At 37.3% G+C, this 25,404-nt stretch overlaps 1 protein-coding gene across 1 annotated transcript in view; it reads right to left on the bottom strand.

Annotated features, from left to right (window-relative positions):
* Positions 1 to 1,107: 1,107 nt before the first annotated feature.
* VEGFC (vascular endothelial growth factor C) overlaps positions 1,108 to 25,404 on the bottom strand; it is an 83,677-nt gene continuing 59,380 nt past the window's right edge. Inside the window, exons 3-7 of the mRNA XM_086611932.1 lie at positions 24,379 to 24,569; positions 10,427 to 10,578; positions 6,034 to 6,143; positions 5,460 to 5,790; positions 1,108 to 1,282 (exon numbers count right to left, since the gene is read on the bottom strand). Of these exons, the coding sequence (XP_086468058.1) occupies positions 1,168 to 1,282; positions 5,460 to 5,790; positions 6,034 to 6,143; positions 10,427 to 10,578; positions 24,379 to 24,569 (899 nt within the window). The 3' untranslated portion in view covers positions 1,108 to 1,167. The remainder of the gene's footprint in view (positions 1,283 to 5,459; positions 5,791 to 6,033; positions 6,144 to 10,426; positions 10,579 to 24,378; positions 24,570 to 25,404) is intronic.

Raw genomic sequence — 25,404 nt, 5'->3', positions numbered from 1 at the left:
TTGTTCTATGCACATTGCTCTTCCCATGCAAGTTAAAAATCTTACCTCTTTTTAGAGTTGTAGATGTTTGATTTCACACTCTCTTTAACAAAGAGAAGTCCTGACCATTTTTTATGTAGAGATGATGTCAATCCATACCGGACTGGTTGAAGTCCTTTTATGTCTCCATTGGAATGTAAAATGTATTATTTTCCTTCAAAGTATTTTTGCGCACACATACATTTTTGACCAAGACATCTGATTGACTATATGAAAGACTGAAAGTGCACTAAAGCATAGTTGTAAATTTCACAATATAGCCTGTAATACTAAATAAAAAGCATAGTTGATATTTCCACTTTCCAACTAATTATAACGTCCTTCAATAGAAGTTATTTTACATTATTCTTTATGAATGCTAACAGGAAATAAAATAAAAGGTGAATATATTGGCATGTGAGTAATTGCTGCTGTCCTTCAAACGTAGTCCTTATCCTTGGGCAACATACAGGATCTCCAATATTTTATTTAGTTACTAATTGTACTTGCTTTGTTAGTTTCGTTCTAGAGACAGAAATATCACTGGATCATGGAACACTAAGTATAACTCTTTCTATTTCAAATGACATACACAGCAGATATGAGAAAATGTCTGTAGTCTTCCTTTCATAGAAGTGCTTTCTCTTAATCGCCTTTCCCCCTTTTAGGAACTCTGATGATAAAACTGAATTGCAGTTCCTTTCTTTAGGCAGATGATTAAACATTCTCACCATTATATAATACAATTTTCATTTTATTTTAAACATACTTTGCATGATATAAAAATATTGATCACAGTGAGCTTTAACAATTGTTACTGCTATAAACAGAAATGCTGCACAATGGTTTTAGTGGAAATAAATTATATAGTCATTATCTCTTTAAAAAAAAAAAAAATCACAAGAAGGAGAACCTAGGCTGTTTGGTCATTGGCAGAAAATAAGTCCTTACTGAGTTCTTTACAAAACATGAACCCCAGTTATTTTCTACATTTGCTTTCCACTTCTTGAGAAAAGCACAATAAGTCTGTCTCTGAAAGGCCCACAGGGTCCCTGGTGAACATTTAATTCCAAATATTAGCAAAGTTTCTGTTGTTCTTTTGTTTTAATGGAAAAATGTACACCAAAATAGCAAGTAGTGCTCTCTTCACTAATTCATAAGTGGTCTTTTCCAATATGTGGGTACACAGCGGCACACTTCTTCACTGAAGTAAAATCCAGCATCACAGCGTTTCGTTCGGACTGTACACGGCGGTCTGTAACAACTAAAGAAATGATAAAAAGTGGGTGTTAATATAACATAATAACATGATCATTTATATTAACCTGGCGTAGAAATCTGTGTGCATTCAGATTGCCATTTCTCCATGGGATCTTTAATTCCTACAAATACATATCTCTAACTTGTGTTTAAGTTCTTGCAACTACTTTTGATTGGAGTATTCTTCACAAAAGACAATGAAAGAATAATAAATGCTATTGAAGAGAAATTATTCTATTACAACAGATACTCATGAATATTTTTAACACATTGACTGATTGTAGTTGCATTCTAATCTTGAGTAGCACTTTTAAAATTTAATTTTGAAAATACAGTAATATTTTTCTGTACTCAAATTGACTTATGACCTACTGCATGCTGCCAGTTTGAGGTGGCAGTCCAGAATCAGGTGATAATCAAGTCTACCTAATCTTCTTACCCAGGATTGTTTCTCACCTTATTCACTAATGCAATAAGCCTGAGAGACATTTGTCTACGGACGTTACACTGTGACTCTGATCTTGAAAACGAGAACATACTTCCTTTCAAATTGCAGGCTCCTATAGGCGTTCTCTGAGGTCAGTAGGGATACTGCATCTATATGCATTCTGAAGTTAGATCAGAGCCTGCATGTTCATGATAAATCTTCAAGGAAAAAGGACAGAAATAGTCCCTATTTGATTAAAATAAGTTGAACAGAAATAGAACATTAAATCACAAGTCACATCTACCCAAGAAACAGCACTTTTCTTCACAGACTCCTCGACTGAAAAATAGAACTTATACAGCGATGCTATCTGTGGTTGTCCCTGAACTCTTCCTTTTCCTATTTTATTTTTCTATTAAAACAAGAACTTGACCTAAAATAACCTTGCAATAACAATACTAAATACTTTCTGGTGTATAATGGAGGCAAAGTACAAGTCTGGGTTTTTTTTTTCAGATGCTGGCAATGAGTCAAAAGACAAAATATATGTTTCGAATTTCAACACAGTTATACTTAAAACTTGTGTTTAAATAATGTGTGTCTGTTTGTGAAACACTGGTATTATGATCTATTAGTATAATTCGTACTTACTTCAGTTCAAAGACACTACAGTACACTATATTAAGGCAGTCACTATCCTGTTCCCTAGGCAATCCTTGTTTCAGGCTTGTGGCTATTCTTATTATTGTTGCAGATAAGTTAATATGTTGTGTGCTTGTTTTGGATACCAAGTTACTACTTTGCAATAATTTGTTTATGATATGAGGTCTGGATTACAGTTACATTAATTCAAACCAGCTAGTTCAACCAATGAACCTGGCTATGAGGAAAACAATAAGGAATGAGGAAGACTGCAGACATGACATTTATTAACTAGTCACATCTTGTTCAGTGTTTTCAATGTCATTAATCATAGATTGTTTCATCAGTGTGGTCCCTGTACTTAAGGGAGTAACATTATTTTGTGCCACTTAGATTCTGAGATTAGTGTAACAGCTCATGGGAATCTCTCAAAGCCTTGCTGATCTTTTGCCCAAGAAAGTTTGGAAACAGTGGTAAAAGGCAAGAAAATTCACGGTGTCACTTGAGAAAGCAGGCAAGTGAACTCTACTGTCTTGCACATTTGCAAAAGGATCTAATGTTCTGAACAAACGGGCAACCAGCAGTAGTCTTGTTTTGGGAAAAAGGTAATCCATAGAGATGCAATGGATGAAACGCTGAACTCACTTGCCTTTTTGCCCATCTCTGCCATGAAAGTTAGACTATTTCATGTATTGAACAACCATAGAATGAAAAAAGAGAAAGAAAAGGAAAGAAAAGAAACAAAAAAGACAAAGTCAAACCCTTCCAGTCACCTATGACATGTTACACGAAATGAAAAGCAGTCATGTAATCCTTTAAATATGAGTTCACTTTGTTTAGGATTCGTGCCTCCGAGTGAACTGTGAGCTTCAACTTAATTTACAGCTGACAACGCTATAAAGCATCTCTCTCATGTGAGTTTGTGTCTAGCAGCAGTTAAGGTCAGGTTACTGCAATCTTATCCTTATTTGGGACATTTCAACAGAGCAAGAAAGTCCCTCTCCTCTAAAATGCTTTGCAGCTGAGGTGCTTACTTATCTGGCCCTGCCAAAACTGACCAAAATAAATTTTTGAGGTGATAGCACAGGGTGAATAGTAGCACAGTCATTGTAACTATATAAATGTGGTTTCCTTAGGAAACTCTGCTGAACAATAGACCAGGTCTTTCAAAAGATTTAGGCTGAATGTTGTTTATGGACTGCTTTCATGTGACAGATATGAGGACAATGTGAGCATGCTGGTAAGACAGATGTGCGGTCAATATCTATAGTGCTGGGTGAGTCAGTGGCAACTTGCCTTTTATGATCAGTAATAGTGATTTTTGCTAACAAATACTCAGGTTTGAGATTTTGGAGAGCCTAACATCTGCACAGATGAAATCAAAGTAAGAATGCTGCTTTTAGTGGTGGTAACAGTATGATCACCTTAAAAGCCAGTATGCTTTACGGTATCCTTTTGTTTTTCTTTTCCTTTCCTTTTCTTTTTTTCGGTCCTGTTCTTTCTAAATGACTTATTCCTGTCCTCTGGAGCAGGATCTAACATTAGAGGCAGGAGTATTTTAGGCACAGTGCATAAAAATGCAGGTGCTTCAAAACCAGAACCTGCAAGGACTATCTGTCTGCATGGGGAGCTGTCTAGGACACAGCTACAGTGTGCTCATGTCTAAGTCTCGGGCGTCTTGCACAAACTTATAGAGTGGTACCTCCAATTACGTGGACTCATAACAGCAAGGGATCTTTCTTTCAAAAGACAAACGGGATGTTGCAGGGTTTTTATTTGTTTTACAGAAAGCTTATGGACACACCAAAAACGTGAGAAACTTCTAAGTGCTTTCTGAAGAAGGAGGAGAGATCACATCTATTTTCCTTGACAGTGCTACTATCTATGGAGCTATTGGTTGCAGAGCTATAGAATAACATATATATATCTTTCTCTCTTTCTCCACGCAAAGATGAACTGCTTAGAAAAGAGAAACAGCTGAAAGAATCCTGTATCGCATTGTCCTTGGAAGTGAGAAAGGGATTCAAACTCTTTATCATATTCAAGCACAACACCACACAGAAAAGCTGAGCTCAATTCCCTCCTTCAAATACTAAGTCTTTAAATCAATAGAGGTGGCATAAGATATCTATTATGGCATTTCTTAGCTTTTTTAATGCCTGACTTTTCCAGTTGAAAATGTTCTTTTAAAATACAGATAGGCCATGACTGATAAGCAATGAATAAGCACAGACATTTAAATGTCCCAATTTTCTATTTTGTATTTCTAGTGCCTGAACATTTCTGGAATTTTTATTTGTCATTAATATAATGAAAATAATTTCCATATGTTAATAAATAAGTGATCTTTCTGCCAAAGGGGATTGTTTCTGTTTCAACAAAATCACCTTACAGGAAAACTTTCCTCACAGAGTATACAGAGCAGAAATAATATTGTTTGTTTCTCAGAACCTGAAGTCATTCACATTTTTATATATAGACCGCTACCGTTGTGTAGCAGTCGTGGAAGGAAAAGCTCCTGTGATATATAAAGAAATTGCAGTTTTCTTCCTGACCAAATCCCATTTTAAACAATGAACATGGGCAGCCTGTTTTACAGTTATATATGTCTACTTCTCACAGAAATCACCCAGAGTTATAAGATCTTTTTATGCATTCATAAATCTTTAGTATCAGTTGAGTGAAATGAAGGATGTGCAAAAATTTAGGAGGTGAAAATGAATGATGGCATCCTCCAGAACTAATCCCCGGGATTTAGTTAGAAATATTTGAGTTATCTGAATTGCAACATTCAGTTCTTGGGAAAAATAGAGTGGGATTTTACGTAGTACTAAAAAATGAAGACCTTGAACTTAAACCTCACTTCCATTAAAGAAAAAAAAAATTACACAAAGTAGTAGTAAGAGTACAAGAAACTAAACATGCTTTAAAATACTCTTTCTGCCTAGGAGTTTCCTCTTAGGAGAGATAAAAATTATAGAAGATAGAACTGAATTGAAGAGAAGCTTACTGTTTACTTAAGGCTACAAAGCAATCCAACAAGACAGATAATGACACAAACAAAAATTTTATACCTTAAACACAAGGAAAGGGCTAAAGACCCAGTTTTTACCTGCATGTCTGGTGATGGAACCTTTTTCCTTTTAAGAAGCATTTATTGGGTGATTCTATACATTCACAGATGCACTTTGCAGGATTTAGTGGCTGATGTTTAGGACAGGTCTTTTTACATACACACTGGCACTTATCTTCATCAAATTCCTTGTTGGGTCCGCAGGAAGTGGGGACAAGTTTGTTTTTGCACATGCACTGACATGATGATCTGTCTAATTCTTTGTGAGGTCCACAGCTTGAGGGCCGCACGCCTCCTTTGCAGACACATTGACAAGTTTCCTCATCCAGCTCCTTGTTTGGTCCACAAATGTGGAATCCTTCAGATGTGTCTAGAAATACAGCAGAGAAGTTGCACAATTATCAGAATTCTGTATTTTTAAGGGAAGAAATGGTATCAAATTTGTACATTTTGAGGTGTTTTAAGAACAAATACATGTCAAAAGGCAGGCAACAACCAGTAATAGTATCAATAAAGAAAACAATTAAACTATTTACTTTTCATGTTTTTAATTTCTCCTTTAAGTAAATCAAAACATGGGACTACATTTAATTGTTCAAGCAAAACTGCTTACCAGAATCTCCAAGGTGAGAAGAGAAACCAAAATCATGTTGTGCCAAACATCTGCAAATTTGATTATTCCAGATATGATTTTTTGGACAGGTCTTGTTTGCCACGTGACACCTGTGGAATGAAATACACTGTCGATTTACTACCATAAGAATTCAAGAAAAAAAAATCAATTTAGGTGCTAATTGGTTCTGTTTCCCCCCATTACAAAAACCTTTCAAAGAACTTGAACTCATTCATAATCTCGTTTTTAACTCCTATCTAATCTGTTACTAAGGTTCTCCCCACTACAGGAATCTTCAACCAACCTTCTCACGTTTCAAGTTTTAGCTCTAACTTCTAGAAACTGATATTTGTACTTTCCTAATGTAGTTTGGAAACAGACTTAACCCTTGAATGTAAGCCTCATATAGAAAACTGTCTGATATAAAAAATATTTGCATGTCAAATACCTCATAGGTGGTAATAGGTATAATTTTCTGTATTCTTTTTTGCAGTACAAAAATGTTTTCATACATGTAGACATCAAAAGACAGCTGATAATAGTTTCTGAATGAATGCTGTAGATCAAACTAATTTCTAAAATAAAATTAGATTATCAGATTCCTTTCCCCTTTATGTTAAAATTATGTGACATTAACAGACTCTTTCTTATCAGCCATTCAAATCCTGGACACCTTTCTTGAATTTAAAGGTTTGGACTTCAGCAGTGATGCCTCTTCACTTTAAAAATGAAAGACAATAAACAATTTAACGCTTTTTACCTGCTAGAGTTTTGCAGCCAAGGTACTGGTAAGCAAAGAAGGCAAAAAGTCCTAACAGCAGTTGGTCTCTTTTTAAAGGATGACTGAATTTAACTAGCAGCTACACCACAGATGCAATATTTTTGTTATATTTGATCTCCCTTGCTTGCAATTTCTTTATCACCGCAGGTGACATTACAACTTTCAACAAGTCATGCCTAACTTGATGCATCAAGGCTGTGTCATTTATTCATTGTTTCTGTCGTATTTCTAGAATCCTCATCTGTTAAGGCAGCATATACATTATATGTTTTAAGCACTTTTTGTTCCCCTGAGCACCATTACTCATGCATTGAAAAATGCAGGTGCTGGGGCATTCTTCCATGATCATCATTCAAGTATACCACCACTCCCCTTCACCACATTAAACGGCTCCCTGCTTGTAAAGACTGCTGCAGTTTAACATCACCCTGCATCGCCTCATGTTTTATCAAGCTGGTGCTTCCTGATTTCATTCTGCTAATGATCTCACTCTTGCTCCCTCACTTGGCACACAGGTCCTTTTGCCTGCCTCCTGATACCACTTGAGAAACAGTACGGATAATTTACAGATGTACTGTTGTATTCTGTTTTTAAAAAACAACTGACAGCTGGAGAAGCCTGGCTCTAGCTGGGAGTGTTTAACTACAGAAGGAAGCCAGGGTGGCAGCGTGAAGAAAAAAACAAGTGCACAAGAACCAATAAGACAATGTTGATAGAAACCCCAAGTTACCAGAAGTTGAAGAGAACAATACGTATTTCAGAATCAGGGTTCAGCAAAAGGAACTGGAGCTGCTTGTTTACAAATTCTACTGTGGTTGCTAGTACAGAAAATTAGTAGAGAATATGGCTGAATTTTAAAATTGCTTATTTCAACATTTTAGGAAAGTTTAGGAAGGCTAGAAAACAAAAATCAGAGGCAAAACTGCTTTGCAGAAAATTTCACTAACTCTTTCCAAATCATTGTCAAATCAACTAAAAAAAAAATAAAGAATAAAAAAAAAAATAATAAGCATGCTAACTCGTTACCTGTCAGTGTCAGGACAGATATTGCACAAGAAGGGGAAACATTTAATGTGTACAATATACATCCAAAACACAACTAAAACATGCTTATCAGCTCAGTAAGCGCCTACCTACAAACCATGGGGAAAAAAAACCCCATCATCATAGAGATTTGGATCTGAATTATGTATATTGAAGACTCCTCTGTTCCTCTCCACCCCCCCAACTCACTTCTAAAATAAAGTGACAACTTTCTAACTCAGTTGCACATCTTGATGACATTCTATATTCTTGACTCTTCTATACAGAGAGGAGAGTACAACTTACGATACCATTAATCCAGGAGGTATCTGAAACATTGCTTAACGTGAACTGACATGCCTCAGCTCCGCAAGTATGTAGACGTAGCTACTACTTTTTAGAAGGAAAAAAAAGGAAAAAAGTGGGAGAACAGGCAAAGACCTAGACCTTAATTATCAGGATAAAGTTGTGCAGAAAATATATTTTATATTTTAAAAGACTGACTATTTGCATTCTAACTTAAATGTCATTTCTACCTTCTTTCTAACATGTGCCCGAGTATCGTGGCAAAAGCCAGCCTTGAATTTTTATTAGATCCCAGAGATCTCTGTCCTGAGATTACACTTTTAGGCTTTTATTCCCGTAACAAGAAAGTCATTACTATACTTCTGTTAAAATAAGCATGTATATAAAAATACATGCACACATGCAGACCTGCCACTCTGACAAGAAAGTAAATTTCCAAGTTTTGGACTTACAACAGTTTCACTAGCATTCAATCCTACAAATAAAAATGTTAAGGAAAAATAAGAAGTCAAAAAGAAATTGAGAACATTAGTACAAATTAAATAAACCTCAGTGGGATTCTGAAAAGCATCCAGGCACCTGCTGGGAACACGTGAAATATCTTTATTTTCCTTTCTAGATTCTAGAAGCAGCCAGCTTGAGGTTTTTTTTGTTTGGTTTTTGTTTTTTTTTTTTTTATTTTCTTGTAAAAAGACATAAATTTTAAACTTAAAGACAGTACTTAACAGTAGAGAAGGTGTGTATATATATTCTGATCTAGTACTAAAGAGGGGAGATTTAGATTAGATATAAGGAAGAAATTTTTCACTCAGAGGGTGGTGAGGCACTGGAACAGGTTGCCCAGAGAAGATGCAGATGCCCCATCCCGGGAAGTGTTCAAGGCCAGGTTGGATGAGGCTTTGGGCAACCTGGTGTAGTGGAGGGTTTCCCTGCTCATGGCAGGGGGGTTGGAACTAGATGATCTTTGAGGTCCCTTCCAACCCGAACCATTCTATGATTCTACTCTGTATAACCTTTGTTGAAGCATGATTCCTTACTCACAAGGCAGACAGCTACCTGTGAGTGCTGGTCAAAGTCTTGTATCTGTACACTTACTTCCCTCTAACTACAGGTAGCTGTTTCCTGGCTAGAATAAACTCTTGCAATGGTAATTACAACTGCTTTTAATCTGGAAGCACTGAGAAGTTGTCAAAAGCCAGCATAATTTGACTTTATCATTGATTCTTCGGTTTGGATTTTTTATAGTCTGTTTATCATGCAATTAATTAAAACTATTAATAGATTTATTTCTTAGTATTTTCCTAGCCCACTGTTTACAATCCATGTTGTGATGAACAAATTCAATAGTCTGAATTCGAATAGAATATATCTGTTTTTATACACAGAAATAACGTGTTTAGCTGGAACATCTCAGAAAACATCCAGACTTCTAACTGAACGAAAACACAGTGAAGGTGACCTAGCTTACATCTATAGGCATTTTGCACCATTCACTCGCCTTATTAAAGATGTCTACAACTAATTCCAGTTCAGATTCTAGTTATTGCTTCTTGTGTAAAGCAACTGTTAGTCTGCTATGTCGTCTTGGCCTACTAAATACATACACATCATGAAATCATCACTCAGTCCTCTAAAATAAAGAGAAGGAGTTCTTCAAGTGTTTTAATAACAATTGCTTCAGTGCCAGATTTCTTCTGTGACTGTTTTCATTCAAAATCACCAAACAAATCAACATGTTACTTCTGTGAACTGTCAATTAACCCTTTATTTCCCCCTCCTGTTTTATTTTCAGTCCTGGCATATGAAGATGTCCAAAAAGATTCGTAGTCAAAGATTCCCTAAAAACAGGCCTTTTTTTTAAATAGCTTTTTAAATAGGAAAATACAGTTTGAGAGAGAAATGTCATCTACTCCATATCTACAAAAGTAAGTATTTTTTGACAGCTTTTATGATTACTTTTTTATTTAAAAAGTTATTGCATTGATGTTTCCCTTAAGCCTCAATTGCATTGTAGCTTTTTCCATGAAACAAACCTCACAAATAACATTATTCTTCATTTTTAAATGAACTAGCCCCGGTTAATCCACTGAGTAAAAAGGTACTTTGCTAATTACTTTAGTAACTTTCTCTCCATGTAAACCAACATTAGCTCCTTTACAGAAGCACTCTGCTACTACTACTAATGTGCATAAGTTTCACCTTGTGAAAGTTTCCATCAATATTTTAAATCTTATTATACAAGCTTACTCATAATGAGAAAGGAAAGACAGGTCTCATACTTACTGAATCTGTGTTGCTGGCAAGGAACGTCTTATGATAGAATGAACTTGTCTGTAAACATCCAACTTGGACATGCATCGGCAGGACGTGTGATTGGCAAAACTGACGGTTACAGGTTTGGGGCCATGAGAGAGAGGCACTGTGATCTCAAACAACTACAAAAGGGAAAGCAAAGCAAAGAACTTTTTTTTCAAAGATCAGAAACAGTACCACTAAAAATAATATAAGGACATACCAAAAAAGATATAAGGAATTTAAGTTTAGGTTTTTGTTCTCTACCATCATTCAGTGATATATTCAATTATACCGCTAAATAAATCATTATGTGCAAAATGAATACAATAGCTATGTTATGACAACATTTTTAGTGTTAAACCCTGTTACGTGCCTGTTTGCTTACTATAACATTTAAACTAACATAGTTAAAAGAGGAAAACGTACACAGAACTCATTTTTTTAGAGGAAATGACTTCAAATTGGCAGCTTTTAAAAATATCTAAACCATAACATTTGGAAAGTGCTTCAAAAAGTTGGAAAACAAGAATATTTTTAAAAGGGGGTAAGCTACAATCTCATACATCAGTTGCACAATTACAAGAGCTTGTGTAAAACAGCATTACATTGGACTTAGATCAAAATATTTTTGGATGAACAAGTTTTGAACGGCAGTATGCTGTAATTTTGACTTTCCAGTATTTGTATCAATGCAAATTATATGGTTACCCTAAGGGAATGCATCTTGAACCACTTTTTTTTTTTCAGAATATTAAGAAACATTCACTATTAATAAAATAATCATTTATAAAATCCTAATTTTAGTGGGAAATGTAGTTCAACAGGTAGAAGAGGACAACTTCAACAAAACCTTGTGGAAAAACTGAATGTGTGGTAATAGATAAACAATGAGATTCATTTCAGTATTCAATTGAGGACGTGCACTTTATCAAATAAAGAAGGTTTCACTGTAAGACACAAATCTCAATAGTCTCCTGAAAAGTTAGGACAAATACTTTAGTCTTAAAACCCATTTTTTGGCAATATTTTTAATAGGATAATAGTGCACTGGTGCCTTTTAGGTGCTGAGTCACTTTTCCAAATATATTTAAGAATATTTCTGCATCTTCTGGCAACTTTACTACCTTTAAAAACATGGTCACTGGTTGTTATTCCAGCTTCAGTTGATGAGACTGCATAACAAGACTTTAATTTTTAGCTGAAATCCATTTGCAATGTTTTTTTATAATCAATAACTTTGTAGGATGGCATATAGGCAGCATATAAATGTAATGAAAATACTGGTAATTTTAAATTATTCAAAATATGAAGTACATCTACAGGATGTCCTGAAAACAGCACCTTGCACTGAAGGACACAGTGAGCCTGGGTACAGACAAGAATGCAGGTGCAGCAGTATGGGATGTACTCATCGAGTACCCACACGGTATAAGGGCACTTGTGCAGCCAACAATAAAGCTCGTACTATTGATATACCTCAACTATGCAACTTAAACCTGAATTGTGTAAAGCATCATCAACTCTGACAGTATAAATACAGTTTTGTATTTAACAAAACAAATTTTGACATTATTTAGTGACCAGATCTTTAAAAAAGTTTAACATTGGGAGTGTCATCAAACAAGAAATGAAGTTTCAAAAGTATTAAATTTGCATTTTATTCTGTTACAGAAGATTACAGTGATTATTATTTTTGTCGCAAAAAGTACCACATCACTTATGTTAGTTTTAAATGTTGAGTTTTTTTCCCCACTAGAATCTAAAAATGCAAACTGGTATATGTTTACTTTTGAAGAAGGAAAACCAAAACAGACAATAGTTTTCTGCGTCTTCCAAATAGTGATGGAAAAAACTATTCATCTACAGAGCAACCATGGAACGAGTTTCTCTTGTTAGAGAGACTTCTAGCCAAAGTATATTAACATTTGGATTCTTGTTCCAGCTGCAAAATAAATAACACTTCTTAAAATTTTGGTCTTGAGTCATTAATAAGATAAGGGCACAAGTCCACGTCTAGTTTAGCGTTTGGTATCAATAAAACGAAGGCCTAAATTAGTGTCTGCTTCTCTCAAACATAATTATCACCAGACATACCTCCAGGGTTTTCACTCAGTTCAACACAGACTTCTGGAAACAGACTTTCTAATCAACTTCTTATTATAATACTTTTTGGCTTCCAAACCCATATTGGCTCCTTTACTCTTATCTATTTTTAAAGTTCCTTTAAATTAATCACAAAAGGCATTCTTACCAAGATGCCTCATCCAAAAAGAGCAATAATCATAACACAGAGCTCTCATTTTCATGCTAATATTTTATATGAAAATAGTTTTACGTAGTTATTAATTTATTTTTAAAATATCCACCTGTTTGAAGGCCATCGTAGGTTTTGTTATAATGCATAATCTAACTAGGACATTGGAGAGGAGGGAGGTGGTGTTGCAGATGAAGAGACAGAAAGGACCATAGTTATGAAAAATAGCTTTCATTTCTGCATACAGTACACATTTGAGAAAATATATGCTGAATTCTTTGGATATTTGTCTTTTAAACATTGATCTTTAAACAGATGGCAAAGCTCACCTATGTACTCAAGACTTGTATCTTTTTTTAAACAAGTTGTGCTTTCAGAAGGACAGCACAGCTGCTGAGACCTCTGAAAATCTGGACAACTAAGAAACTACAGATGCGAAAGCCTTTACTATATTAAATATCTTGTAAGAAAACTGATTCCTAAAACATTATGAATTGAAGGACAGAACAATTGAGGGACATTACGGACGGACTTAATCACAGTATGACACAAATAGAGAGAATCTTCTGTTTTCTCTGTTCTCTTATGACAGTATGAACTTGCTTCTCCAAAGCCAAAGTAAAAACCCACTATAGGGAGAACCAATAAAACTTAGTAACTGAAGTGTGACTCTTTGCATGGACCAGACTCCAGCTTAGTATAAAAAAGGGCATGTTCTCATCTTCCTCTGTTCTTGGAGTAGATTGATTTGCCATACTGCAAAGCGTAGCAGACTCCAGGCTGATGGATATGGCAGTGTAGGACTATTGCTGTAACTCCAAACCACCTGAAAGAGGTCCCTGTCAGCTCAATTGTCCTCCTGTTCGGAGATGTACCAATTGTGAGTGGAAATGATGGTAAACATGAATTATCTTAATCTACATTTATCCTTCTATTTAAACTGCGAAAGGTATCAGTATAGAGGTGAATATTGCTAGCAACTCTGTCCATCAACACTTCAGTGGTGCAATGCAAAAAAAGCCTAGTTAAAGAATGTAAAGGTAGACTAGCTTCCTTGACTGCATTGAACTCAGTTTCAACTAAGTTCTCTTAATAGCAATGTATTTTACATCACCCACTAGCAGCTACTGTTTACAAATAAAGTAAAAAACCCAAAGCCAACTATTTATGTTAGAGATTAGATTATATTATATTAGGTATTATATTTCTAGTCCTCACTTTTGGAAATTGCTTAAAATGACACATGAACTAGCATTTTGAAAAAGAACATAAATCAGATCTCTTTTCCTTAATGGAAATTATGGAAGTGAAACACTGGGGTTGGAATTATGGATTTGTTCTTCCTACACTTTTTATTTGTCTGTACGTGCTATTAGGATACTATATTCTGATGTATACTGAAAAAGGAGATATTTATTCTTCTCTTCTGAGAGTGTAAACATATCAAGCAGAGATTTTGCAAGACAAACTCTTGAGAAGTAGTCTGTTAAGGAAAACGTATTTAATACTCAGAATAATCCAGTTTAAATAAATCTCTGGTGTTTTGAAATAAGATCCATTCTAAAGAAAACCTACATTCTGCTCTCAGACGTTATAGCAGCATATCTAAATCCAATGAAACTATTTAAGTGTAAGTGAATAAACTCTCAATATACATAAACTGGGTTTGAATTATCATCTTAAATAATTTCAAATTAGGCAAGATCTGATCTTCTGGAGTGCTTTCAGGTTTTGTTAGCATCTCTAATTTATTTCGTGCTCATCATCTTCATCCAATAGAACAATAAACTCAACATCTGTTGTCACTACAGGGCATGTTTGGCAACACGGAACAGCCAAATGTCAATATCTAGAAAGGATATTTCTATGAGAAAGGAATCACAACGTCTTTGTATGAGGCTAGTTCTTGACTCCCTTCTTTTCTGGCAGCATTGCTGGTGTGGGTTGCATTGCTGGTACCCACATTACCCACATAGGTACCTCTTCTTGGAGATCAGATGGCTTATATTTCTGTCTGATCCTTCAATCAGTAAGGGTTGGGTTTACTGTATTCTTAGAGGCCCAAGTGTTCTCTCTCTTCCCAACTTCAAATTATAGTAAAAATTGGGACTAATTCATGCTACAGGCAATAAGGAACAGACATCTCCTTCAGGTCTGTTCAGGGGCCAAGGCCTAAAGACAGAAACTCACGACCAAAGACTGCAAAGAACAAGCTTCACTCCGCAAAAGAACTCGACATCTAACAGTAAAAGGGATTAGGGCAGCTTTTTCACTGGAGAGTTTTATTGTTTGCAGTTTCGAGAAAAATGTTAGTAATTATAGTACATTAAACAGCGAATTAAAGTACATTAAATGAACACTGCTCTAGTTAGAGGCAAATAGTCAAAAGTTAAAAGAAAACATTAGACTCAACTTGCCCATGCTGTCCTGTACATTTGTGCTACTAACACTACACTGAGGTCAGGAAACCAGTGGAATACAACAACCAAAGCAATATGTGATAGTGTAACTAAAGAGTATTATAAATAACAAAACAAAACAACAAACAAACCCCTCACAAAATTACAATCAAAGCTCTGTCCTAACCTCTTCCATATGAGTTAATATCATAAACATAAGTCAGTAACATACTATTAATCTCAGTGTACAACACATACTAATGAAAGCTCTACATAACTGAAGAACAGTTGAGAAACACACATAGTTACTGCATTTCATAAGATATTAACATGTGCCATTCAGCCAGTCTAAGGCTGTTTTGTCACAGAAACCCAGCTTGCAGGTCTTCCATTTCTTACCATTTCTAATATATCTTTTCAAAGCACTGTGCTCAGCCCTTGTCTCCTTAAGTCTTCACCCCATATGATGACTCTCCATGCCAACCTCACTTCATTTCAGCCCAATCAAAGTTTACCTTTCAGCCAGCCAGCCCACGAAGCTTGATTTCCCTTCCCTCTTTTGGGGCCTCTTAGCATAATTCCTAGCATTCTGGCACATGTACATCTTGTCCCAGCTACTTTTGGATCAGACTCCTTCCTTCCCAGCATGATAAAGGTGTCATATCAATGACAGGCTGTCCCTAGAAGATGGGATTTAAGTGCCTAGATCTGAAATTACATCAGATTTTTGTTCAGCTCCAAGTTAAAAAGTGTTCTAGTGACATATAAATCCAAGTCTCTCAACAATTCCATTTGCTTCCTAGGCCTTTTTTTTTAACACTTAAAAGTATGCAGACTGTCTCAAAGATAGCAAAACACACATTCCTAATACAAACAAAAAAGCATAATATCCTTTACATAAAATAAGGGAACATGAAAATATTTTTCAGAGAGGAAAAAAAAAATCTCAATTTTTGTTTTAACAATAAAGCCATATACACTTCTCTCTCACTCTGGTCTAATAAAAGCAGAACCATCACTTTTGCTGAAATTTTAAAGCAAAAACCTAAAAAGTAAACCCAATAAATCAAGTCAGCTATCTGACAGAGAAAATTTCAACACCTTATTGTTAAAGCACAGCAGTTAAGCTGAGCATGACAATAGAGTTTATAAACGATTATGTTAGATAATCTTAATATTAGGCTGCTTAAACCAGAGTTTTTTACCATTGAATAAGGCTATGTGTGACTATAAACGCTTTTTCCCCATTTTTCTGTGTAATGAAAAAATTCAAGAGTCTTGGACAGTAAATGGCTTAAATAGAAATTCTGTGCTAAAACCATGACAGTCATTGGTATTATATGGATTTTTTTTAAAAAAGTTTTGGTTGCAGGACATTTTTTTTTAATTTTTTGTTAAGGATATGTATTTTCTGCCCCACTGACCATTACTGATATGACTTTGTACCTGTCTTTCAACCTAAACAAACTTGAAATGTTCATCTTCAAAAATGAAGGAAGGTCATTTTCCTTCATATATTTGCACTACACAATCTGTAATAAGATGTATTTTAGGCTTAATACTTAACGTTTGTTCCACTGCGCAGCTAAAGTTAGAAGGCAGCATATCCTACAGACCCACAAGTCAGCTTCTTGTGTTTGTTTTTTCTGCCTCTCGGTACAGACAGGTATATAATTAAAGAATTTTTCAGACTAATACAAAAGTGAACAATTAGATCACTTTTACAATCATGTGTGCAACTACATTTTTTTTTCCTGGATTTTCATTCTTCTATATGTCAATTTTTTAAATCCTTGAAGATCGGTGCATATACTCTGTACTGTACTTCTCAGGTGAGAAGCACAGCAAGAGGACACCAGGTGAAAGTGTCTCTAAATAGCTCTACCCAACCAGACTTGGCCTTTGGCACTCTGCAACCTGCAATTACTGTGATGCCAGGTGCAGCAGTCCCTCTTCCTCCCAACCTTGTTAGTTTTTCAGCCATCCTTGCAACAGCTTCCAGGCCAGAGCTGCGTGGTCGCACAGACCACCCTGTAGTAGGTTCTTTTCAGTTTCCACACTGGCAGCGTTCTTCCTTCAGCCATTTATAGAGCTGGAGTGGAGAACAGAAACAAGGGTGGGACCAAAGTCCGGTCCACAACCTAGAGTTCAGCATGATTTTAACCTTTTCAAAAAAATAACCATCTAACAGCAGACAGGAATCTCTGAATTCTTGACCAAAAGCGCTATCAGAATTCCCATAAAAAGAAAATTCCCATACATTCCTCCTCACTGATACTTAGTAAGGCATGTATTTTTGATTCACTGCATTAGTAGCTCCTACTTTTGACTAGAAGGCTTTCATGCCATACTTTCCAGAAAATCTGTTGATTTCCATACAAAGCCTTTCTTTGCTTCAGTGACTAAATTAATTTATTCAGCACCAATACCCATTGTATCAGCACACATAACATTATTATGATCACTGACTTCTGAAATATAATCAAAACTCTTATTTTCATATCAGGATGAGGGAAGCTTATCATTCTAGATACTCTTCAAATATAGGATTTATTCATGATTTTTTTCCCCCAGATTTACATTAACTATACTATGTTATTATTATTATGTTACATTAACTATACTATGAAGCTGTGCGAGTGACCAGGGATCAGGTGAGGAAGGCTAAAGCCCTGAAGGAATTGAATTTGGCAAGGGATATAAAAAGCAATAAGAAATGCTTCTATAGGTATGTAGGGGACAAAAGGAAGTCCAAGGAGAATGTAGGCCCCCTCCGGAAGGATACTGGTGCTCTGGTCACCCGCGACATAGAGAAGGCTGAGGTACTCAATGAATTTTTTGCCTCAGTCTTCACTGATAAAGCCTCTTGTCTTACCACCCAAGCTGTGGAAAGAACTAGCAGGGACTGTGAGGATGAACCACCGCCCACTGTACTTGAAGAGCAGGTTCGGGAACATCTGAGGAACTTGAAGGTGCACAAGTCCATGGGACCTGATGAGATCCATCCGCGGGTCCTGAAGGAACTGGCGGATGAAGTTGCCAAGCCACTGGCCATTGTATTTGAGAAGTCGTGGCGGTCTGGCGAGGTCCCCGATGACTGGAAGAGAGGGAACATAACCCCCATTTTTAAAAAGGGGAACAAGGAGAACCCGGGCAACTACAGGCTGGTCAGCCTCACCTCTGTGCCTGGCAAGGTCATGGAGCAGATTCTCCTGGGAACCATGCTAAGGCACATGGAGAGCAAGGAGGTGGTGGGTGACAGCCAATATGCTTCACCAAAGGCAGATCGTGCCTGACCAACTTGGTGGCCTTTTATGATGGGGTGACAGCATCGGTGGACAAGGGTCGACCAACGGATGTCATCTACCTGGACTTGTGCAAAGCTTTTGACACTGTCCCACACGACATTCTTCTCTCTAAACTAGAGAGGCATGGGTTTGATGGATGGACCACTCGGTGGATAAGGAATTGGCTCAATGGCCGTACTCAGAGAGTAGTGGTCAACGGCTCGATGTCCATGTGGAGACCGGTCACGAGTGGCGTCCCTCAGGGGTCCGTGTTGGGCCCGGCCCTCTTCAACATCTTTGTCAGTAACGTGGACAGTGGCATGGAGTGCACCCTCAGCAAGTTCGCCGATGACACCAAGCTGTGTGGTGCCGTCGACACGCTGGAAGGGAGGGATGCCATCCAGAGGGACCTCGACAGGCTGGAGAGGTGGGCCCGTACCAGCCTCATGAACTTTAACCAGGCCAAGTGCAAGGTCCTACATCTGGGTCATGGCAATCCCAGGCACAAATACAGACTGGGCGGAGAATGGATCGAGAGCAGCCCTGAGGAGAAGGACTTGGGAGTACTGGTGGACGAGAAGCTCAATATGAGCCGGCAATGTGCTCTTGCGGCCCAGAAGGCCAACCGTATCCTGGGCTGCATCAAGAGGAGCGTGGCCAGCAGGTCAAGGGAGGTGATTCTCCCCCTCTACTCTGCCCTCGTGAGACCTCACTTGGAGTATTGCGTCCAGTTCTGGAGTCCCCAACATAAGAAGGACATGGACCAGTTGGAGAGGGTCCAGAGGAGGGCCACGAAGATGATAAGAGGGCTGGAGCACCTTTCCTGTGAGGACAGGCTGAAAGAGTTGGGGCTGTTCAGCCTGGAGAAGAGGAGGCTCCGGGGTGACCTTATAGCGGTCTTCCAGTACCTCAAGGGGGCCTACAAGAAAGATGGGGAGAGGCTGTTCAGGAGGGCCAGTTGTGATAGGACAAGGGGTAATGGTTTTAAAATAGAGGGAGGTAGATTCAGGTTGGATATTAGGAAAAAATTTTTTACCATGAGAGTTGTAGAACACTGGAACAGGTTGCCCAGAGAGGTGGTGGATGCTCCATCCCTGGAGACGTTCAAGGCCCGGTTGGATGAGGCCCTGAGCAACCTGATCTAGTTGGAGATGTCCCTGTTTGTTGCAGGGGGGTTGGACTAGATGACCTTTGAAGGTCCCTTCCAGCCCTAACGATTCTATGATTCTATGTTCTTCTGATGGACTGTGGTTCATTTTGGAAAGTTTCCCTTAAATTGACTGACTCAGTTTCCGTCACTTGTGATCTTTGCACTTCTTAAAGTTTCAGTAAGGCTGGCCAAATATAACCAGTGTTACAGAGCACAAAGTGCCTAGAGAGATTTTCAAGCTCAGGATATAAGACTCTTTGATTTCAAAACTCTAAACATCTCTATGCTGGAAAGAATGAAAATAAGGTATTTGAAAAATGGTACATCATCATTATTTATTTTACTATCTAACTTTTTTTAAAAAACAGTATTTTCAAGGCTTATGTGTGATACAACAACTGGTAACTTATCTGATACAATACATTTCCTATCTGTTTAATATGCTTGGGTTCCTTATTCTATCTTTTTATATTTAGTAATGTTTTTCCCCAGAAATTTTAACAAAAAAAAAACATTTGGAATTTATAGTGATATATCTCCCACTATTAATAGTACCTACAAATCATTACAATCATCAGTCTAACACAGAAAAATGCATGGGAAAAAGCGTAAATGGTAAAGTTCAAAATGACTGAAAATTCTTGTGACATATGCATCTCCAAATTGTGTAAAGGAACACCATGTACATCTCAAATATGGCAAACAATTTCAAGCTGTTAGCTTGTTTCCTGTGAGAAAAGCTTCTCTAAATCTAATTTCAAACTGCTTAGAAAGATGTTCTCCCTTGAGGGACTATTACTGTAACCATGAAACAAAAAGATTTAGGACCTTTACATCAAATGATCTGAAAGAAGCCAAAAAACCATCCATCACAGAATCACAGATTCACAGAAAGTTAGGGATTGGAAGGGACCTCAAAGGATCATCTAGTCCAATCCCCCTGCCGGAGCAGGACCATCTAGATCAGATCACACAAGAACACGTCCAGGCGGGTTTTGAACATCTCCAGAGAAGGAGACTCCACAACCTCTCTGGGCAGCCTGTTCCAGTGTTCTGTTACTCTTACTGCGAAGAAGCTCTTCCTCATGTTTAAGTGGAACCTCCTATGTTCCTGCTTACATCCATTTCTCCTTGTCCTATCAATTGGAATCCAGTGAGAAGAGCCTGGCTCCATCCTCATGACAGTCACCCTTTACATATATATAAACATTAATGAGGTCCCCCCTCAGTCTCCTCTTCTCCAAGCTAAAGAGACCCAGCTCCCTCAGCCTTTCCTCATAAGGGAGATGCAATCATGCCAGCCAAGAGGAAGAATGGAATGAGATGGCTCTTTGACATCTGCTCACTGCTTCCTTTCAACCTAGAAGCAAGTACCCATAGGTGGGGCATAAAAAAGGTACAGCTGAGGGACAGGCTGTTGCTGCACCAGGCAGTTCCAATTTTTGTAACTGCTGTTGAATTACTTGTCCCATGGAAAGACAAGAACAGCTATTTGATTAATAACACATTAGAGAAAAAAACAGCAGAACCACAACACAAAACCAAAAAGTGATCAACCACCTTCCCCATAGACCTTTATTACAAGCCACCACTTACAAAGTTGATCTATTGCAGTGTCACGGATGAAGAAGAAGAAAAACATCTACTGCATTTTACAAATTAGATAAGGCGTTCCTCAAATGTTTTAATAGACCTTGTACCACATCTTAATTAAGAAATTGTCTCATATCCCAATCATGATTGTATAAACACCCCTTAGCAACTACAGAAACAGTTTTTGAAGAAAAAAATTTATTAAAAGCAAAGTAGAATACTTTTTTGTTTTTCCCTTAGTAAAGTTAAATAGCTAGAAAGGAGGAGCATAGCCTGAACTGAAGAACTATTGACCTCTCTGTGGACCACCACTGTGTTCCACAAGCCAATCTGGGAACATCTGACCTAGTCCATTCTCCTGGCAATCAACGATTTGCTCCCCATAAAAATAATTTCTATGCTTAGCTCTTTTCTTCTTAATTAATTTTGATGAAAGCTGATATCAACTTTCTTTAGATTTTAATGTCTGGAACCAATACTAGAGCTTGCCCTCACACCAAGACCTCCAGCTGAAAAGTTAATTTTTCATTAAGCATTTTTTCTGCAGGGTGAACAGTATGAAGCTTATCTTTTGGAGTTTATGCACCAAAAATAAAGCTACAAAAATGGTGACTTACGAAAAAACAAAAGATGTCTGGTTACTAACCATTTGTTCTCATTTCATTCAGGAAATAAAAGGAAAACAGTAGTGAAAATAGGTGTGTAGGGTACCTGAATTCCACAGAAGGGTCTTGAATCCAATACTTTTTTCTTCCTAATTCTCATCTGATATAGGGTAAGCTGTGGTCACATAACTTTAAAAAGATTTGAGATGATGACAGATGAAGAGATATAGCTATAGCTCTCTTCTTTTTAAGGGTTTTTTTAAAACTGCATTCTGTCAAGGACCAGATAAAACTGGAAAGCAGAAGCAAGATAGAAAACTCAGAGATTAAATTGCTTGCTTTTACAGAATAGGTAAGAAAACAAAACAATGCTATTGCCTCTTTCTTCTTTCTGACAAGTCCTTTAACATTTTCCATTTCAGTGTCTCTCAATCTTTAAATACTCCTATATCATATCATCACCAATGACATCAAGAACTCAAAAAGAAACTCAGTACTAGTCTAAACATTTCCTGTTAGGCAAAAAACAATTACTTTACTCAATAGTAAGAAAGATGAATAGAAAGGGATTATTTACCCCAAACTGACATGGTGCTAAAAGACTAGAACATCTGTGCTAAATGCAACAACCCTCTCTGTAACTAGATCATCCTTTATGCAAGTAAGCTAAACTTTATGAATACATTTGAAAAAGTCCTATTTCTTGGTTTATAACATGAAAATTTGTCCTGGTTTTAGCTGGGACAGGGTTAGCTCTTCTTTTTAGCAGCTAGAAGAGCTCCGTGTTTTGGTTTTACTCAGAGGCTCGCTCTGAGAAGAATGCTGATAGCAAGTTCATGTTTGAGACTCCAAGGACTTTTCAGTGTGCCGGAGTGCAGAAACATGGCGGGATAAGGGGGGAGCATAGCTGGGACAAGGGGGACACGATTCCCCTTGTGATTTGTGGTGGAACTTAAGACTGAGGGCCAAACTGACCAATTAATATTCCATATCATGCAGCGTCACGCCCAGTATAAAGGTGAGGGTCAGCCGGACAGAAGGGCTTTTGCGCTTTGGCTCTTTTGCTGCTTCTGCTCTTTTGCGCTTGCTGCGCTCTTGCTCTATTGTTTGGTTTTTTTTCCTCTTTCTCCCAGTACTCCCACTCTCGGAGTACTCTCTCTCTCACTCTCTGCCCCTCTCTATTTCGGGGCCTCGCGTTCGTCTGGGATTGCAGCTTCGGGACAAGACAGGCTGCGGATAAGAGGGGGTGGTGAGCATCTACCCTGTGTATTACTCATCTGTATTAAATTGTTCTTATCTCAACCCACGAGTTTCCCATTTCTCCTTTAATTCTCTCCCTCATTCCTGGGGGTGGGGGAGGGTGAGTGACCGGCTGTGTGTGTGTGGGTCCAGTTGCTGGAGCAGCCTAACCCACGACAAAATTGTATTTGCATCTTTCAAGCAACTGGAATTAGGACAGCTGTTTGTGGGAATAATGATGGGCTTGAACAAAACGAGTGGTGTAGTTTTCCTCATCTAAGCTATTTGAGTTACATTATTCCTGTGCTTTGTGGATGTCTACCACTAACTCACCCTTAGGAATAAAAATTCTTGGTGGAATATACCATTTCAGACAGACAGATCTGGTGAGAAATGAGGACAGAAAAGGTATTTTTTTTTAAATAGGTTGTTTTCTTTATGTCTCCTTTTCCTAATCCCCTCTCAAGAACACTCAGAGTACTAAGAAGTTTCATGATAAAGGAACGACACTTCCACAGGCTACGATTTTATAGTTAGCTTTGCAGTTGTGTACAAGTATGTACTGCATCTTCAACTAGATGAATCTAGTTGAAAACGGAAGCAAGATTTACAGTAAAATCAGTTTTCTTCAAAGTATCAGAAAGATGGGGTAAAAAGTGAAAAAGTCCACAACCAACAAAAAACCTACCAAATACTGTAATGAAAGCAAAATACCCTAGCAAACATTTTGAAGCATAACTATTTTTGCATTATTTTTAAGGGAAATGTTGTTGTAATATAATGTGATAATTATTACTGTTACTTAAAATAGAATAATGTATGCATGCTTTTGCTTTAAAGGCAGCTCACAGGCTCAATGCATAATCTCTGTACGCTCCTACCTGATCACTAGCCCTGAACTTCAAGAATAAAACCCACAAACACACCTGAGGAAGATGCATTAAAACAAAACAAACAGGTACATTATACTAATACCTCTTAATACAGTAAAGTTCAGTTCCTAAAAGGCTTTATTTGCAACATGTATCTTGTCTGCACATGTACTAAAACAGTCTTCCCAAATAAAATTATAAGCTAGTTTGCCACAGTGCTTGCCTCATACAGCAGGCAAATGGTAGATGTGGAAAAAAAAAAAAAAAAAGGATAGAATTAAGTTTCATGGATAATCTCAAAACTGAGAATCGGACATCATAATTTATTTATTTTTTTCTCTTAAAAAAAATATATATATATTTGAGGGAAAAGAGTGTTAAACATTTTCTTCCAGGCAGTAGTCTCTTCAGCTGTTTTTCCTATGTATTCTAGAAATTATTTTTTTCCTTCTTCATAATAGTTATAAGAAGGTTTAAAACATGCATGATCATAAATGGATTTGCAAGGAGTACTTGGACTGTAATAAGAGTGAGAACTTACTGTCTTGCTGATGTAATTTGTGCTGATATTCATACACTGGAGTCCTTCACTATTGCAGCAACCTCCACATCTGTAGATGGATACACATGGAGGTTTAAAGAAGGTGTTTGTAGTTGCTCCAAACTCTTTTCCCACATCCACACACACTTCACGTGGCATGCACTGAGTTTTTCTCCATTCAGTATCAATACCTGCCAAGTTATAGGGAATTTCATGTGTTATAAAATAACTGTTTAAAAACAACACTCTCCTGCAGTAAATTAGTAGGATTTTTTTTTTTTAAAGTTTAGAACCAGAATATGCATGGCTAGAGTCACACCCTTTATTCAGTGACATACACATCTCTCTGTGTTGACTTCTAGCTAATTTTTCTTCTTCATGGGGATGTGACATGTTATCACGGAGCAGAAGAAAAGTCACAGCAGAGCTGAGAGTGAGCCTAACAAGGCTGGGCAGATCTTAAGGCAGTCACAGCTAAAGCTGTACGCGTCCTTTCTTTTACGCCTGAGGTGAGTCTCACCTCGAGTGAAGTCTAAAGAAGTACTGCACATCTCCGCAAATTAACTGGTCCCACACAGTAGTCCACTTAGATATTATATATTAAAAACATTAAATTTGATGCCTACACACTTCATGTGAAATTCATTTGAACACGTTTACTTTGTTAACTACAAGAGTATAATTTAAAGCAAATGGTTATTATTTAGCAATTATATATACCATATGATTTAATCTGAAGGGTGATATTTGTGCCTAGATTATCCACACAACTTTGGGCAAACGTTTTACATCGTGTTATACAGCTTTTTGCCAAATACAACCTTACACTAAACAGCCATGAGACCTGTAGCAGTATAGGCTCCTTTATTCTCTCTTGGAGCCAGTGTTTGTTAGGCTCTTCAGGAAAAATGAAAATTTCACCCAGTGACTACCTTAAAGTCTCCATTAAGGTACATAATTCCCAATATCATGTCAAAAAATATGTCTCCTGCTATAAATCCTGTGTTTCTCTGTGAGCAAGCACTT

The sequence above is a fragment of the Tauraco erythrolophus genome, chromosome 5 (genome assembly GCF_009769465.1).
Source record: "Tauraco erythrolophus isolate bTauEry1 chromosome 5, bTauEry1.pri, whole genome shotgun sequence".
NCBI classification, from domain to species: domain Eukaryota; kingdom Metazoa; phylum Chordata; class Aves; order Musophagiformes; family Musophagidae; genus Tauraco; species Tauraco erythrolophus.
Note: the sequence above shows the minus strand (reverse complement) of the source record. Positions and strands in the feature narration are given on the sequence as shown.